Raw genomic sequence first — 17,990 nt, 5'->3', positions numbered from 1 at the left:
ATTAGGTTATTGCTATAGCTCTGATAAATGTCTTTTTCTCTGTCCGCTGGCTGCTGACAAATCAGGGCAGATGTAATGAAGTTGCCTCTTCGCAACATCAATCTTCTCTGTGCTTGGACACTGGCAGGGCCCTACATTTTACCCCCTTGCTTGCAGATTGACTTACTCTCTTCTCATCCTTCACTATGTAATTCCTCCCGTGCTTCTTGGTGAGGTGGGGGGCCAGCACATCAAAGCGTCGCCGAAACTCAGAGAACACCATGTGATCAGGGTACCCTGGAGGAATATAGAATTGGACATCATCACGATCTGCAACCCCTTTATCCCAGTAAACATGGACAGCCTGGTCTTGTATACATATCTATACCTTCCCTAAATATGTAACTTAGAGGTGCAACCTCACCTTGCCTGTAGATACGCAGAGCATCAAGCAGCTTAGACCCTCGTATCTGAGCGCGGAGCAAGGCTACATCCAGCTGCATCAAGCCCGGGTCGCCAGTTTCTCGTTGAGTTTCAGATTCCCCAGCTTTAAACAGGGATCCGCTAAGAGCCTTTAGAGCATCTACCTTAGGCAATATGCAATGCACAAAGTGAATCCTGGACCTCCGCACCATGTCAAGAAGAGCATCCTGGAGAAGACGGTGGAGCGTTAACAAAGCTGCTTGGAGCAATTCAACAGTTAAAGCAGCACCTTGCAATGATTTATTGACACGCAGTGTAACGGGTGGTGTAGGTTCTTTTCCTTGGAGCAAGCAAATAGTCCATGTTTTCTGCTTGTTTTCCAAAAGAAATATCATTTTATTTTTAGTTATGCAATAGTGTTCCATTTAAATCAGAATCGCTTATTAAAACTCCCAAATAACAGATGACCAGTAGGTTCTATTTTTATTTCATTATAAATATTAAATCGTACATTTAAGGGGGGTGTAAAGGTTGTACGCAGTAGAAACTCTGTGTGAATTTCAATGTACTGTCAGACCTCTGGCATCCTGTTTTTTTAGCTGAGAAAAACCCACTTTTTTTTTCCTTTTTTTTTTTATACACAGAAACTCAAAATAAACATCAAATAATGATTTACTTTTGGGGCTAGAGATGCTGGAAGGAAAATCCGTTGCAGAACAGGACTTTAACAACATCTTAAATAATATTTTATTTGGCAGAAGCCCAACTACAACTTTAGCTCAACATTTTTTACTGAATGCATCGTGTAATTACTTCTGTGAGGCCCAATTCCAAAAACAAATTTACTGCCATTCATAATTTGATGCTTAGGCCCTTTTTTTTCTTTTTTTTTTTTTTTGCTCTCACCACTTGAAGCTTTATTTGGATGCACAGGGACTTCTTTTTGATAGCAGCTACCCCTGTAGTAAAGGTCTTCCTCATGCTAGTGGCCCTTCGCAGTGACAGCTGGGAAACACCTTCAAGACCGGCGATGGAGCCCGACAACACTGTTGCTCCCCCCGGCCTGCTCATAAACAATGAGCTAATGATCTTCCTGCAGATTAAAAAAAATGAAACCTCAACATGCTGCTTTTCGAAATATTAAAAATAGTAACAGTTTTTACGTGCCTCCAAAATGGCTCCATCTGTAGGAGTGGCACTTACTTTTGGGAGTCCTGCAAGAGGCTCACAGCATTTGTAGTGGCAGGATTGTGTTTGGCATAGTTCAGCCACCCATGGGCATCATACTCCACCCAGTCAGTTCCATGGCTGTGGCCCAGCAGGAAGTGATTTTCCTTATCGCTTCTTAGGAGAACTGTGTGACCTGGTGGAAATATAGGATTCGCTGTTGGACACTCGAGCTCACAGTTATTCAAAAAGAGATGACAAAAATAAACACTGCACTTTAACACTTAAGGAGGTGGGCATGAGGAGTTTAACAGATGTGACCACTGGTAAGAAAAATAAAGCAGTGATTGTCATTGACAGTTGAAACTGTTGATGTAGTGTCTGAGCAAGTTTAAAAGAGTATTATGGGCTACACAGCTACCTTCTTAACAAAACTGACATAAAATGTAGCTACAAAGGCCAATCAAGTAATGTAAATCAAAATAAAGTAACGTGATAAAAGGTGTCAAACGGCATAGAACACAATTTTTTTAAGCATGCTGTAGCATCACTTGCTAAATGTAATGAGAGAAAAAACAGCCAAAACTTCAATAAATGTCAATGTGTACAATTAAAAAATGACATTTTTTTAGCAAAAGAACAACTATGACAAGTTTGTTTTGTACGACCTCCATGACAAAAACCACAGAATAAGATCATTTAAGACACGGCAAAGAAAGCTACGTTCACATTGCCCTCTATAATGCTCATTTAAGCCGCTACTTTCAATGAAAAGTCTATTTAAACGCACAAATATGTGTGTTTCACACTGCCATGTTCAAAACTCTCGCATTCTACGACCGTTCTAATTTATGGAAGTGCCCGGTGTTTGAACATTGATGCTGGAGAAGAAATTAATAAATGTGGTTTGTGCCCGGCAAGAATTATACGACAAGTCTTTCATATATGAGAATAGAGCTGTGAAAGAAAAAGCCTGGAGAAAGATTTGCACCACTTTGACATTTTGCATCAAGCCTCTTATAACATGCACTACTACCAGGCAGCAGCAGTCCAGTGTGGTTACCATCCCAAACACATCGCGCACCCAGTGTGAATGTAGCTTGAGACTTTTGAACTTTTTTTTGCCCAAAACCATAAAATAAAAGGTCAGAAAAGTCAAATAACTTATTAATTAATATGAAAGTACCTTTGTTCTAACAAGCTGCATAATAAATCAGTGATACTTTTCAGAATTAAGTATCAAAACAAAACAAACTCATGCAATTTTAACATAAATGATGATTAATTATTCTTAAAAGATAATTTTGTGTTCACTACTGTGTCAAGGTGATTGTTAAATGTTTACCTTTACTGTCACCCTCGGCTGGACCATAGTAACTAAAAAGACGTCCTAACAGAGTTTCCTCTGAGCTCCCAGGCTGCAGTGCCTCCTCCTCCATGAGCCACAGCAGACCCCGCGCCTCATCTGTCCGAACTGTACGTACCTGTAAATGACACGCATGCATACACATAAGCCCAATTCCTGAATAACGTCAAGCAGTTAAAGCAAATACTTACTCTTTTGTCCTAATAGTTCCCCATTTCTTTACATGCTTAAACCTTTTTGTATTGTATAAACGTTGTACCGTTTCTTAGACTGGAAGCAGTGAGGTCCACACAAGTCATCACTCTCACTAATTATATAAAACTGTATTTATTTCAGCTCCACACTTAACTAAAACAGAATGCTCGAGACTATAAATATGCATTTATGCTAATTTCCTGTATAGTTTGTGAAATATGCTAATTAATATTTGTCACACAGGGAAATTTCCTTCCCTTTATCTGACAGTATATAATTATGTGCGTCTAACCAAACCCGCTGTTTTCATTATTAAGTGATCAATTTACATTTGTTGATGACGTTTTTTTTTGTTTCATAAACAGTTAAAGGAAAATGGACACATTTTATAAATAAGTGTAAAATGCTATATGAATTGGATTTTAAGGAAATACATATATATTTTTAAGTCTAAATTCTTAAAGAAGCTAGATAATTATGCAATGAGGATGCTGTGAAGTAAAATGACTAAATGTTGAAAAAGTTTGGGACATTTGTGGCATATTTAGTCATTTCGTTGGCATTTTATTTGGCAGGACTTTGGGGGAAAAATAGTGTAAAAAGCAAAAATTCAAGAGCAGACATTTTGAAATCCAGGAACAGAGAGAAGGGCTTCTACTTGAGAGTATTTGTACAGGCAGCAGCAAAATATGAGAGAGCAGAAACAGAGGTTTGAGGGGAAGTAGAGCAAACCTGCACACAAGCATCTCTGAGTCTGAGCGCAAGACTACGAGAGCAAAAACAAGAATTCCTGCTCATGTATAAACAAATTCACACTTCATTAAAGATACTGATATAATGCCATATTTAATGGGAGTGCACTGATAAGTCAGGAGTATTTTCAAACCTCTATAATTTGTCTGCTTTGCTGGTGGAAAAAATATATATTTCCAGTTCGCTTTGGGAAGCCTGGTAATGTTTGAAAATGTAATTGAAATTTTAATTCTTTAAAAGCATTTCTGGTCCAGTAGCTGCTGCGATAATAGCATCATTGCAGGTTTTTTTAACGATAAATATGGTGACAGAAAAAATAAAAGACTTAAACTGAGTAGGAAGGCAAGAAAGGATTAAAAAATAAAAGCTGCTAATAAAGTTATTATCCAAACAGTGAGTTATCCAAAGACAGTAGATTGAATAAAACAAGCAAAGGAAAATACAATATAAATTTACTAATGTAAAAGCATATACACAAATATCAACATGCATAAAACTAAAGTGTATAAATTGGCTAAATAATTTAGATTGAGCAGAGCGGTGAACACGGCTAGTGCCCAGAGGAACTCTGCAAAGCCTGGTTTAGCAGCCAGTTATGTTGGCTATCTGGAAGTTCCACTGGAGACGTCCTTATCAGCAGAGCACACAACACTGACTGTGAATACAAGACAGCGGATCAGTTTAGAGGAGACATATGACAACCACAGGCTTTGCAATGAACGGAACATTAAGGTTTCCCACGATAACTGACATCTGACAAAAATGAAAACAATTTGGAAAGTAAGTAATCTTTGATCAAAATGCTTTTTCACTTAAAGCGATATAGTGGGGGATCCTAAAGATGTCTTTTTCCTTTTTTTTAGGTGATATTCCTATCCAAACAACCCTTGAACAGCCAAGCACTCAAACTCAACACGCTGGAGAAACAGCAATATGATCTATGGTTCTTTAAACTGCCATTTCTGTTTCCACGGAGCACATCACAGGCTATAAAGGCCAACCCTTTGCTTTTTTCTAAAAGTCGACTCTGACCTTTCTTCTTTTGCACCTCACTTCTCTCTCTAGTTTCTGCCAAATCAATACTAGGTAGCATAAGGAGAACTTTTCAAAAATATTTTTCATTTCTTAACAGTAAGAACATACAGAGATTGTGCGTAAACACATGATGCAAAAAAGGTGACTTCGAGAGTGTTTTTACATTCAGAGGCAGGTACTTTTGTATAGAAAACTGTGCATTTAAATTTAAGAAGCAGTGCCAAGACAAAGCTGAAGAGAATGGAAAAACAATAATTTAAAGAGTAAACTTACCAGAGTTTGGCTGGAGGGTTGGTCTACCACTGTAACTGAATGAGAGGTGCTGGGTTCTGTTTCATCCAAGGAAAGCTCAATATTTTCCTGAACAAGGACAGAAAAGCAGATTCTCTGAGTTCTAAAAAATCAGGATTTTCATAAGAGATTTAAGCGGTGGTGTTTTTGGAGAGAGAAAAAAAATCCTCAGCTTTTTTTAAAGAATGTAAATTGAAAGAGTTCAGAAATTGGTGTGAATTACAGAAGGCAATGCAGAACAAAATAGGGGTTAAAATCAGTCTTTGGACATGGATGGATAAATTCAGTCAAGAAAACTGATATTCATGAATCAGAAAGCTAAATCAAAAAGAAACAGCTTTTCAAGCAGTGCAGTGGAATGCAATGAGAAGATGTAAACATGTGTCCCATCGGGGCATTTACAGCTAGAGAAATAAAAAAATGTATCTGAAGTTTAATCAGTTTCTACCTATTTGTGTCTGTTAAAGGAGGAACTGCATTGTTTTTTTTATAAATATCTTTATTTTTTTGGGTTATATTGTCAAGGGAGAACAAAGTCTGCAGGGTTGGAGAATATAAACACTGCCTCGCTCCTGTGCAGCCACAAACCCCCTGACACGTGGCCTGCATATGACCCTGCCTCTGAAAATGTTAATATCGATATCCGAGTCTGGAAATGCACAACAGCCTATGAGTCAAAACACATTTCAAGAAACCTGTTCATTTTGTTTCTTTCAAAATGATTTTAAAATCTGTATCAAAACTACTTTGGGTTCCAAAACTGCTGAACTAACAAAAACACATTTAAAGGCCCATTCCAATGAAAATTGTGATTTTGGTGTTTATAACATGTTCTTGTGGCATTTTTTAATGACGGAGAAATTTACAAAGGTGGTTAAGTTTACAATTGCCTGTCTGAGTATTTCTTTATTCTTATCGTGAATCAAGAGCAGACGAAAAAATGCCAATTGTAAAAGAAGCTCTCTGCTCCTCTCTGAATCGACTTGTAGACAAATAGATCCTTGTATGTCATAGTTTTCCTCGTCTGAGCTGCCGTCTGGCTCCAAATTGTACGGCTGGATAGCTCCAATACTGCTCACCATTTTGTTGCACCGGTAATATTAGGATGGGGTTGTAAGGAGCTGTAAGCCAGCTGGAAAGCGTGTAAACAGAGAAGGGGACGGGGTTACTCCATTCCAACTCCACAACTCAATTTCTAATGAATGACTGCCGCTCTGCAGAAACTATGTCCTTGAAAATGATGCTTTGATAATAGATTAAAAGATTATCTGAAAGGGACTTTAAATAAACTATTTAGTTTAAATAAACATAATTTAAAGGTGTAATGTAGTTGTCCTATGAGCTTAGTAAGGGTTAATGACCGACGGATTGTGCATTATCACTTTTAACACACGCCGTGGAAGCCTGAACCGTCTGAGGAGTTCAGTGCGTTAAAAAGTGATAATGCACACTTCGAAGGCCATTAACCCGCTTATACCATGGTCACTTACAAAAGAAATCAATATTAACCATCTTTAACTTATCCTTAATTCTTGTTCTTTTTCCCGATTTGGATCGTTTTTTTCACGAAATCAGACTGTTTGTTACGTGGTGCGGCGCGTTGTCACGGTGACATGACAAGGCGCTGCACCACCGCTGCAGTCAAGATCCTGCAATATAAAGCGATATATATATGCCGATCGTCCCCATGTGTTAAATAAAGCATCAGTTCAGAGAAAAAGTTCACCTCTTACCGGTTGTTTTTGTCCACATAATGTAGCTAAAGTTTGTCTAAGAGAAGCCAACGCAGTGATACAGAACATTTATGCTATGTGACCGGAACTACTTTTTCAGGGGTGGTATATCACTGTGGTATATCACTTTTTAATGCACAGCCAGCAGCCAATCAGAATTGAGTATTCACCCGGACCATGGTATAAAAGAGATTTATAGATCTATTTATAACAAAATCTATATTGGAGTTATTGAAATTAAAAGTCACAACATATCTAATATGATAACATAACTTAAAAGCACTTAGCAAAACCACTTCCCTGTAGGTAAATGGAAATGCTCACACATTAATTTACTGTTGCAGATGATAACATTTCTGAAAGGAGGTGGAAATAGATATACTAAATTGCCTTCACTGGAGCGGGCATGAGGCGCATTTGCAGACAAAGTGCAAGCTACACTAGAAATGGCTCAAAATGCTAATAATGTTGCTATAGCAGATGCTGATGGAGTGGTCTAAAATGATGTCTGTTATTACAGTCAGTGCACAGTGAGAACACAAAAACATCTTCCCAACTGCTTCAGCAATCCACAACATTTAAACCCAAATTAGAAAGCATCCGTCTGATGCTCAAGTCAAAAGTTTGATTTTCCTGTCACTGTTATTGTTTGCCGTTTTAAACTGGTTTGGCCCACTTTACCATGACAGCTCCACAGCTCCTCATACTTTCAACATGCACCGACGGGAGAGAATTGCACTGCACAAATTTATGCGCTGCTTCATTTCACTCAAATTCCCTTCATCCCAGGCAAAGGACGGGGGCGGGAACATAGGAGGAAAGTCACAGGATTCTCGATTGGAGTATTTAAAGTGAAATGATTAAGATTTCCAGCTAAATTTGGGGCGTTATCAGAAGAGAAAAGTTTTTCAGTGATTAAAGAACTAACTGAAGGAAAGAATAAATATGATATGCCCTGTATTTGTCCTTCAATAAATCCGTGGAAATGAGTCTGCCCTGCTATTAAGACATGATGGAGAGAGCTCAAAGGAGGAGCTTAAAAGAATAGTTCCTTCATCAGGGAGCAACACCACGGCTGTGCAGCTGGGCGTGTCTCTCAAAGGCAGCTGTGAGTGACTTCACTTTGATCTCGACAGAAGAGGTGAAGACTAGCATCGCTAATGAGAAGATATAACACATGAACCACTTTGGCTTGTCACAGCTTGTGACAGGTGGGACGGATAGCTTATCTGATGCGTGAACACACACTATTGGAGTTGATATATCTGAGAGAGAGCTGTAGACAAAAGGGAGCGAGAGAAAAAGGTGGGAGGAAGACAGAAACAAGGTGGAAAAGTGGGGATGTATGTGTGCACAGAGTATACGCTTTACCTCTTTGTACCTTTCCAATTCCTGAACAAAGGTACGCTGGTAAAAAAGAGACTGCAGGCGTTCCTGGGTGTAGTTGTGGCATAGGTCTTCAAAGGTTGAGCCACACTCGCGCTTTGCCAGCCTGGGGTTTTGAAAGCCCGGCGTGTCCACAATCAGCAGAGAGCACAGGGAGTGCTGGCTAGATTTCAAGGCCCTTAAAGCACATGGAACAAAAAGACATGTGCGCTTAACCGCCACACAAAATGACAAGCATCTTTTATTGATTAAACTGCCTGCAAAACCCCTCGGCTTTAAACTAGCTTATTCATTTGTGCACCAACTTTAACCTCACATCCAATAATCCATTACCAATATATTAACTAATGTCTTTAAAGACCCATGCCAGTAAAAATTGTGTTTTTGGTGTTTTTAACATGTTCTTGTGGCATTTTTCTCACAATGGAGGACATTTATAAAGAAAATTAAGTTTAAAATTGCGTTTCAGATTTTTTATTCAAGTCAAAAATGTCATTTGAAAAAGCTTGCAGCAGTGATGTGGGTGCTACAAACTCCAGATAAAGCTCCCTCCTCCACAACAATCCGATGGAAGCACTTTTAGACAAATAAATTCATATACGTCTTCATTTTCCTCGTCTGAGCTGGCATCTGGATCAAAACTCTACGGCTTGATAGCTCCAATATTGCTCCCCATTTTTGTTGCACTGGTAATGTTATGTTGGGGGTGTGAGGGGTTGTAAGCTAGTGGGAAAGTGTGTAAACAGATGGATAACGGGAAGTAGGGGCAGGCTTACTTTGCACTAACGCCCACAATACAGAAGTAAATTTCTAATCAACTACTGCTGTCCTACAGAAACTATTCTCTATAAAACACACCGTTTTTTTTCCTATTATGGTTAAAAATAGCATAATCATAATTAAAAGACAATTGCTTTTAAAATACATCAAAAAATGATTGTGTAGGGACTTTAATAGAAAATATTTTATTTTAAAATATATGCAGAAAAAAAAAGTTAAAAAAAAAGGAACATCTTTATGTAAAAGTAAATATTACATTTCAGCTTAGTACTAACCGGTTTATCAAAGATATGATAAGAGTGAAGAGTTCAGAGTAGAGTCCACATGCCATGGCTTCCAAACACTCCAAGGCTGTAGCTTTGGATCCTGGCAGTAGAAAGCACCCACAAAGGACAAATCAATAACTTCACATTCACAGTGACTCTGTTGTCAAATAACAGAAAAAAAAAACTGGCTGAATAGGAAATGATGAGGGTGGTGTGAAACTGAAACTGCAGTAGTGGCATTTGCTTATTACAGGAAAGGTGCACACACATGTCGGACAGTGGGTGTGAATGGAGATACGGGGAAGGTGAGGCAGAGGTCGTTGCTGTCTGTCCCTGCTGGTAGTCTTTTCACTGTATCCTGATGCCCTTCAATGTCTGTTGCAGCCTGAGAGTCAGAGAGCGCCTGAATATGTGAAAAATCAATGTGAGGCAATTATTACTTGAAGGACGATGAACGAAGAGGGGATCCAAATTTGCTTGTCCCGACATAGCGTGTGTGCTCATTTGTCAATAGCCATTGTAGAGCAGTGGCATTCATTACTAAGATAAGCTTTAACTTCTCCCATGCATGTAATTTCCTTAAGGTGATGAGTAGAGGTGTATGCATGTGGATGAGGGGAAACAGAATGAGGGTGACAAACAGAGAACATATCAGGGCAGGGGGCTTTGAGAAATGACAGCAGAGTGCGGTCTGTCGAGTACCTGCATCTGCTGAGCCATTTTCGTCAGCAGCCTGGCGGATGGTGCTGGATCTGGGCAGGGTGCCCTTGGCCTGGTGCTTGAAGATGGAGGAGGAAAGCTCCTCCAGGGTGCAGCCCAGCAGGTAGGCTGCCTTCTGGGCCCACTCGTGACGCGCAAATTGTTTCCTGCCAGCTGAGACACATGCATGAAAACCCCCATTACACCTTGTGCCAACAAAGTCCAGGTACACTGTGACAATCCTGTTTCCAACAGTGCAGTAATGCTTCACAGACATGAAGAAAACTAAGGGCGACCCTGTCAAAAAGCCTTAAAATAGTTTTGTACAGATTTTAAGTTAAATTAAAAAAAATTGCAGACAACCTACAGTGACAGTCAATTATTTTTTAATACCTGAGTGAAACTTTTTTTCTTTTAATCAAATAAATTAAAAAAAACAGATACGTTTTAATCCACAATACATTTGTCTCTTAAGTCTGGATAAAAGACTCATGGAGATTTAGCACTGAAATTAGTTTTTTTTCCAATGTATTATAAAGATAAATGGGTCACAACAGAAACAGAAATCTAAAAAAAGTAATCATGTAAACTGCACGTGGTACCGAAAATACTCGAATTTTTCAAAAACATAAAGGAATTGGGTCTGCAAGTCAAACAAATATGGACTTTTAAAGTTAAAAATATCTTTAAATAAAAGCTTACTTAAAAGAAATACTCATATTTATGTGATCTTTGTTTTTAGATGACATTTGTGGTGACAGAACTGCAATCACAGGAAAAGCATGTGGATTTCAAACCATTGCTTAATTTGAGGAATTAGAGACTGTTGCTGCCCTCTAGTGGTAAGTAAAAAGGATCAAGTGCAGATGAATTCACTGAGACGGCACAAAAATCAATGAACCACCCATTGTAAAAACTGGTATTTTATATATTTTATGAATATTATTTTACTTTGAATAGTTAGCTCCTGCAGATTCAAGACATTCACATTAAAACCAATGACTTATGTTGTTAAAGTGCAATTTCTGCTTAGAAAGGCTCATCTTTGAAAATAGATTTTTTTTAAACTACCTACAACACCTACACTTATGATAAGCTTATGCTCTCCATAGAAATAGATTTTTTGAAACTTTAACAGTAATTGCTTCACTATTATTACTTAAAAGAAACTCTTTTGCCAGTTGACAAACTGTTGTGCACCTAAAGTAAGAACTGTAATTATGTAAACTGCTTCTTTCATTATGTATTCAATGAAAGCACATAAAAGCAAGTAAAAAGTCTTTAGATGCAATAATTGCTTATCTGTTTGTTTAAGTGGCGTCTTTACAGCTAAACTGATGGAATAAATGTGACAGAAATTTCTGATCTTTTGAGAATTTACACAAACAAATTTAACAGAGGTTTGTTTTTCAATAAATAATTATAATAAGTCGTATGCTTAGAAAAATCTTTTCCAAAATGTCACTGAGCTGCGTATCACTGCAGCTCTGTTTAATAGCCTGTGAACCGTGCAATATCTATTTTAAGTGCACATACATAATTCAGATGACTGAATTACATGTGCGTTGCATCACTCAAGCAATGCTCTCCAAACCCAGACTAGACAACTTTCAAAATCAACTGTTTGAAGGAAAGAACTTTTTCTCGGCTGGACTTTTGGGCCTTTGCCCTTGACTTTAACAAAAAATGACTTTCACTGCAGTTTACTTTATTAAAAGCAATATTATAAACATACATTTTTGATGCAACTGAGATGATACGGTTCAAGATGTCTTACTCTTAGTAGCGCCTGCAGCTCCAAGGTGGTAGATGGCCCCAAGGACAAGCCAGAGGGCCCTCTGCTCATCGGCACTAATGCCCAGGACCTTCATGGCTGCCTGCAGTTTGGAGAACTGCTGGGAAGCCCGCTGCTTCTCCTCTGCCTATTTATGTAAAAGTATTTCAGCTTTGTTGGTGGTGGCACCAACATTCTTTTGCATTTCAGAACAAAACAGCATCTGTTTGCATTTTACCTTAGTTTGAGGCATGATCCCAAAAGCACTGTTGTCAGCAAAGTGATTGAGGTGAAGCTCAGTTCTAATGAAGAAATGAAAAACCAGACAGAAGACTTCAAGATAAATGGCCAAGATTTATCACAGGTATATATCTATGTCATAAATCCAGCACAGAACAGTGGCATAATGGGATTTTAATTGGCAAAAGAGAATCATTGCTGACCTAAGAGAACTATCTACACCAGCCATCAGGTAGTAAAAGACATTAAAAGTGGATTCTCCCTCTGGTCTTCTTGTCAATCTCATCTTTTCCAAAAGGAAAGTCTGAAAGAACATATCAAAACAGAACATTTAACAAAAGCCATTCAATGTTTGAAAGATAATTCAAAAACATCTTAAACAATACTGCATTAAAGACCCACTCAAAGGTAAATTGGGTTTGGGTGTTCTTGTGGCATTTTTCTGATGATCGAGGAAAGTTATAATCAAATTTAACTCTAAATTTTATTTCTTAGTATTCCTTTTTTCATATCATTGTGGATTCGGAGCAAATGAAAAAAATTGCAGTTTGAAAAAGAGCGTATTTGTGAGGTGGAAAATACGCTGGGCTGACCACAAGCTCCCTGCTTCACTATGCTACATGGAAGGAAAGGGGGGCGGGGTTGCTCTGTGCCTACAGCCCCCCCAAAAGAACTGAAAAGCAATGAACTACTGCCGCTCTGCAGAAACTACCAAAAAATGACAAGTTTTTGAGCTATTTTGGGCTAAAAACAGCATACTCATAATCAAAAGACCACTAAGAACACTTTTACAGTAGATCAGAAGATGAACGGAGTGGGTCTTTAAGTGCAATTTATTTTTAAAAATTCACGCATTTAAAAAATACCTCACAGAAGACAAATTTAACAGTTTCCTTTTCTTTAACCAGACTTTTTAAAAATATTCATTGTCCACTTTTTTTTGCTACAAAACAATATTTAAAACATAGAAAAGAAAAAATGTCAGGTCAATGTCAATTTTTTAAATCTAAAGCAGAAAAAGTAAAATAGCTTTATTTACTAAAGCTTCGATAGGCCACACTGACTGCTACTGGATTTCTTTCCCCCATCCTATAAAAAAAACCTGCAGCAGTGAAGGTAATGGTGCGGGACAAATTTCACGCTGGCAGCGAGGTGTGTGTTGAAAGTGGATTCCTGAGCTGCTACTTATCAGATGTATGTCTATATTCACACAGCAGACACGTCTTCTGCAAAGTTCTGCTGTAGTGGAGCACATCATCTTTACCTTTTCAAGGGCTAAACATTCACTTCTTTTTTTAAATAAGTGATGGTATGATAGCAAAAGTTAATACCAGAGAGTTAGCTTGTTCTAATTAAAGTCATGGGAAATTTCCGCATTTAAATATTCATCATTAATCACCATCAAAAGGAGTAAAATCCATTTTTAATAAATGAGGCACATTGGTCACAAACTAAAACTAATGGGAAAGATGTGGAGTTGGCAACATTAAGACAAAATTGAGATCAGCAAAGGTTTGTTCTTTTTTTTTTGCATGTTCCTGAGAAGTGCAATCCTAATGGCTACCTGAAGCGTGATAAATGGACTCAACACCTGCACTCAAACAGCTTCAGAGGGACTGTGCATGCTGCTGGGATGTACATCGCTGCAGGTGGAAAACCTTAACATTTAGAGCCCAAATGAAAATCATCAGTTGCACGCGTCCAACAAGTACTCTCTATAAGGAAATGTGACCCGAATCCCCGGCGGGACCACCACGGGCTTGGCTTAGAAAATATTCTATTACTTTTTTTTTTTTTTAGTAAAAACAGTTGGTCCTTAATTTTACTGGCAAAAAATATATGCAACAGCATTTCCTATATCGCTTAGATATGCAACAAATGAAAACCCACAAATCTAGCTACATTTAAATATCTATCTTTTTTTTTAGTTTCGGACATTTTGTCTTTTTTCACTGAAAATATCCTATTTCACAGTAACGTATGGCCACAAACATTGGTATGTCTTAGAATTTGCTGTCATCTTTTGGGGGAAATTTCAAGTTTCTCTGCAGAGGTAAGTGGATGGGCTCGTTTGTACCTGGATAGAGGCAGACGTCACCAAGCCCGCCTGGTCAAAGTCCAAAGAAGCAACGTGGGAGAAGCGACTTGCATTCCCATTCAGACAAGTAGAGGCATTCCCAAAAGCTTCCAAGACCAAATAGACCGCCTGCCATTTCTCCGCTATGAGGGGGAAAAAAAGGAGAAAGAAATCTGGTATTTGTTTCTAACTACCAGGTGAAAATTTACTCTGCCTTCTTTCCAGCCTACCAGAGAAGGTCTTGTTGGTGGTTCCAGCAACAGTAACTAGATACTGGAGGAGGTGCTGACAGTTGGTAGTCTTTCCACTGCCACTCTTGCCGAGCAAGACAATGGATTGGTCCTGGCGAGTGGTTAGCAGGTTCCTGTAAGCAGCCTGTGCAATGCTGTAAATATGAGGGGCGGTGTCCTCCCTTCTGCAGCCCTTGAACATTTGCATCACCTTGAAGGAAGAGAAAATCAAGATTAGGAGATTAATAGCAACTAAAGGTTATTCTGGTCAGTCTCTTTCCCCCTTAATGCACCATGTAATGAATAGCATACCTTCTCAGAATACATGGAGGGGGCTCCAACAGGGTTAATGACCACCATGTTGGTCCCTGCATATGTGTGGACCAGGTTACTGCCATACCGCTGCCGCAGGGAGTGCATCACACTAGATTCATTCAGATACTGCAGGGAGGCCAGGTCTTCCACTCGGTCAAACGATGGAGGGTTTGCCTGGATTTTAAAGAAAAGGCAAATGTTAGTCCGCTGTCGTAACTGATAAAGTAGAAAGTTGATGCAATGAATTTACCTTTTCGACATCATCTTCATCCACGTCCAATAAAGAGCCATCACTCTCCAGGCGGATTTTCACCTTCCCCTCTGGCAGACTGCCTGCCTCCGTCTTCAGCAGAGTTGCTGTGGAGCCAGAAAGAGCGGAGTTTGTTTTCCGTGATGTGATTTCAACCCAAGAGGAATCACTTCATCTAATCCTGCCCGATAGCCCGCGGGCAACAACATTTATTAAAATCTAGTAAGCATTTCCCACAAAACATGTTCAAGGTAAATGCTGCCTTGTATAAAAATGTGTTCATCCATTCAAGTGCCACCTTTCCGAAAACATTTTCTGTCATTCAAAAACCAACTTCTGCAGTCTGATGCTACAGTTGACTGTGCATGAGAACTGGACTGAATGATCCCACCCCCTTTGGGCTCCAAATAGGAAGTTCCTGCTGGCTCCAATAAGGCAAGATCTTATAGATTTCTGTAGAGAAATAAACAGCTATAACTCTTTCTGTCAGAATAACCTGTCATGATAATTTTTCTGTAAGTTATGAACTGGCCAATCAGATGCCTCAACACAAGTATGTGGTCGTTCAAAATGTTTGAGGCATTTCATGCAGACTGACTCAGACCAATCACTGCTTACTGATAATTTCTGGTTCAAAATTGTGGCATCCGTATCGCAAAAAATATAGCAACTGAATTGACTTCATTTAATTGGAGCCAAAAGTACGTAAGCCATTTTCTATGGTATGGTAAATGGTGTCTACTAGTATAGCGCTTTTCCACCTCCCTCGAAGGCCCAAAGTGCTTTACATTCACAGTCCCATTCACTCACGCACACACACATTCACACACACTCCGCTGCCAAACACTGGTGCCAACCTTCCACCAGAGGCAAGGTGGGGTTCAGTGTCTTGCCCAAAGATACTTTGACACATGGGTGGGCTAAGCAGCAATCTTCCAATCAGAGGTTGACCTCCCTTCCGCTGCACCCTGACCGCCCTATGGGTGATGTCACACTCACTCGGTCCAGTGCTCATGTATAGTCAATGGATGAAACCTAAAAATGAACATGGCATGGGCCAGGGGCAAATGTCCATCATGATCCAAATGATAATAAACGTAATAGTTGTACTAACCCAAAGAAAATCCATCCTTGTGAATGAGCCATATTTTTTCTGTACCGTACCAGGTTTTCTCTGCTTTCAGCTGCTCCTCAGTCTTTCCCTGTTGGAGTAAAACAACATGGATGAGAATAGTGCAAACAGGCAGGAGAAAAGGCTTATTTTCGTTAATGAAATAACAGGTTTTGTAGCTTCTTTAAAATACACCTGTATTCATTGATATCTCCTTTGGTATAACACCAACATATTTGGTTTGAGCAGTTGTTGTTTTATTTAAAACAAAAGAAAACATTTTTTTGCTTGCTGTTGGGTGTTTTTGTTTGTTTGGATTGTTATATAATTGTTCATTTTAGTACTACTTAATCACACTGAAATGTTCCAAATCCATATACATCCACATTATTTATATTCTCACATTCGACACAGTGGTTCTAGACACTTTTCCTCTAATATATACAAATATTTCACCAATCAATTTTGAACTAATTGGACAAATAAATAGAAAAGGTAGAGAGGAAAGAATCTTTCCTCTTTTGGGAAACACATTTAAATGCAACAGGACAATGAAAACACTTGTATTTCCATTTAAATGAACACGGCTGCAGGGAAGACACGTCCTGGGTTTTAAGGAAGTGAGACTAAGCTACCAACTACCACAGTAACTACCACAGTGACTGGTTTGCTTCACTCAAAAATGATTACTACACACATCACTAATTAATACGGGGAGATGCTTTCAACAACAACCAGTTGGAGCCCCAATCAGACCTGAGCTGCAGCTGAGTGTGCTGCCTGAAGGATGGCCACAGGGTCCTCAACAGGCTTAGACTGGAGAAAGGAAGGATCACAATCAATATTGTGAAGAGGCAACACATGAAAAGCCACAATCAGCTGGCTGAAAATTCAGGACAGGTTATTGGCACAAAAATGAATGCATGGCATTTGCAGCACAACCAGTGCATCTCCTGAATGCCGCAAACAGTAGAATCCACTGCCAGGGACTCAATTTTAAATAATCACAGCAAAAAATATTAATTAGTAGAGGATGCAGTGGAAGATACCTGCTCCATCATATCAAACAGCACATAAAAACCGTGTAAAAATGTGTGCTGATTAATTTACATCACAATGGCCACAACCAAAGTCAAGGCTGTTAGGGGACAAAAAACTTTGTCTCTATATTTCTTGGTGCAATAAATGCAACGCGGTCAAAATCAATTTCTAAGGGTTTTTCAAAATCCACAAAGTTCCTGTTCAAATCCAGTTTTTGTCCCAGCTCCTTTGTGTTATATTAGTACATTCCAGGCCACTGCAAGATCCAGTGTGAGGTCAGAGACGAGCAGCAGGCGCAGACAGGGTGGGTCACAGAGGGGCTGGCGGAGGAGAGCATGCGCAAACAACAGCTCCCCACAGCCGATGGGGAGTGTGGCTGTACCTGAGCAGGCTGTACCTGGGAGCCTTTGTGAACTGCATAGCGCTAACCATGCCGACAGTGAAGAGGACAGTGGCAAGTCGGGATTCACCAACCCACAAAAAAAAAACGCAAAAGCAGAGAGAAGACATGAAAGCAAGACAACTACGTTTTCATAACACAAGCTAATAATGCCAGCTGAGTAGGATTTGCTGAGAAGTCAAATTTATTGGCTTGTTTTAACCATGCCAAGACACGGAAAATGTTCAAAAGAAATTAGAGATTGCAAAAACACAAAGTCCCAGCAAAAAAATAAAAATGAGCTGTACACAGTTCATAGTTTCAAAGTTTAAGGTGCACTAATAAGGATTTCCGGACAATGCAAGAAAAACAAACTGTCAATAGTTGCCACCGGTTTTCTCAAGAGGCATGTAGTCAGAATCCTTAATAACAAAAAAAAAGCTGCAGGAAAACTTTTCTCCATCAGGGAACAAGGTTTTAGTTTACACAGTAAGACACAC

The 17,990-nt window shown here is 39.1% G+C and overlaps 1 protein-coding gene across 15 annotated transcripts in view; it reads right to left on the bottom strand.

Moving 5' to 3' along the window:
• The window catches only part of LOC101155134 (unconventional myosin-XVIIIa), an 80,044-nt gene that overhangs the window by 45,875 nt on the left and 16,179 nt on the right, over positions 1–17,990 (bottom strand). For 6 of the 15 annotated variants that reach the window (XM_078931298.1, XM_078931309.1, XM_078931301.1 and 3 more), the window contains 19 exons: positions 17,494–17,535; positions 16,827–16,886; positions 16,074–16,161; positions 14,960–15,066; positions 14,707–14,883; positions 14,395–14,605; positions 14,165–14,307; positions 12,291–12,391; positions 12,086–12,149; positions 11,851–11,995; positions 10,077–10,247; positions 9,384–9,474; positions 8,314–8,506; positions 5,192–5,278; positions 2,915–3,053; positions 1,606–1,765; positions 1,309–1,495; positions 404–629; positions 167–276 (listed from right to left, as the gene is read on the bottom strand). In XM_078931298.1, the coding sequence (XP_078787424.1) occupies positions 167–276; positions 404–629; positions 1,309–1,495; positions 1,606–1,765; positions 2,915–3,053; positions 5,192–5,278; positions 8,314–8,506; positions 9,384–9,474; positions 10,077–10,247; positions 11,851–11,995; positions 12,086–12,149; positions 12,291–12,391; positions 14,165–14,307; positions 14,395–14,605; positions 14,707–14,883; positions 14,960–15,066; positions 16,074–16,161; positions 16,827–16,886; positions 17,494–17,535 (2,502 nt within the window). The remainder of the gene's footprint in view (positions 1–166; positions 277–403; positions 630–1,308; positions 1,496–1,605; positions 1,766–2,914; positions 3,054–5,191; positions 5,279–8,313; positions 8,507–9,383; positions 9,475–10,076; positions 10,248–11,850; positions 11,996–12,085; positions 12,150–12,290; positions 12,392–14,164; positions 14,308–14,394; positions 14,606–14,706; positions 14,884–14,959; positions 15,067–16,073; positions 16,162–16,826; positions 16,887–17,493; positions 17,536–17,990) is intronic. The other 9 variants (XM_004076559.5, XM_078931311.1, XM_078931307.1 and 6 more) reach the window with 3 other exon arrangements.

The sequence above is a fragment of the Oryzias latipes genome, chromosome 14, assembly GCF_053564925.1.
Source record: "Oryzias latipes strain Hd-rR chromosome 14, Olatipes_Hd-rR_3.1".
Taxonomy (NCBI): Eukaryota; Metazoa; Chordata; class Actinopteri; order Beloniformes; family Adrianichthyidae; genus Oryzias; species Oryzias latipes.
Note: the sequence above shows the minus strand (reverse complement) of the source record. Positions and strands in the feature narration are given on the sequence as shown.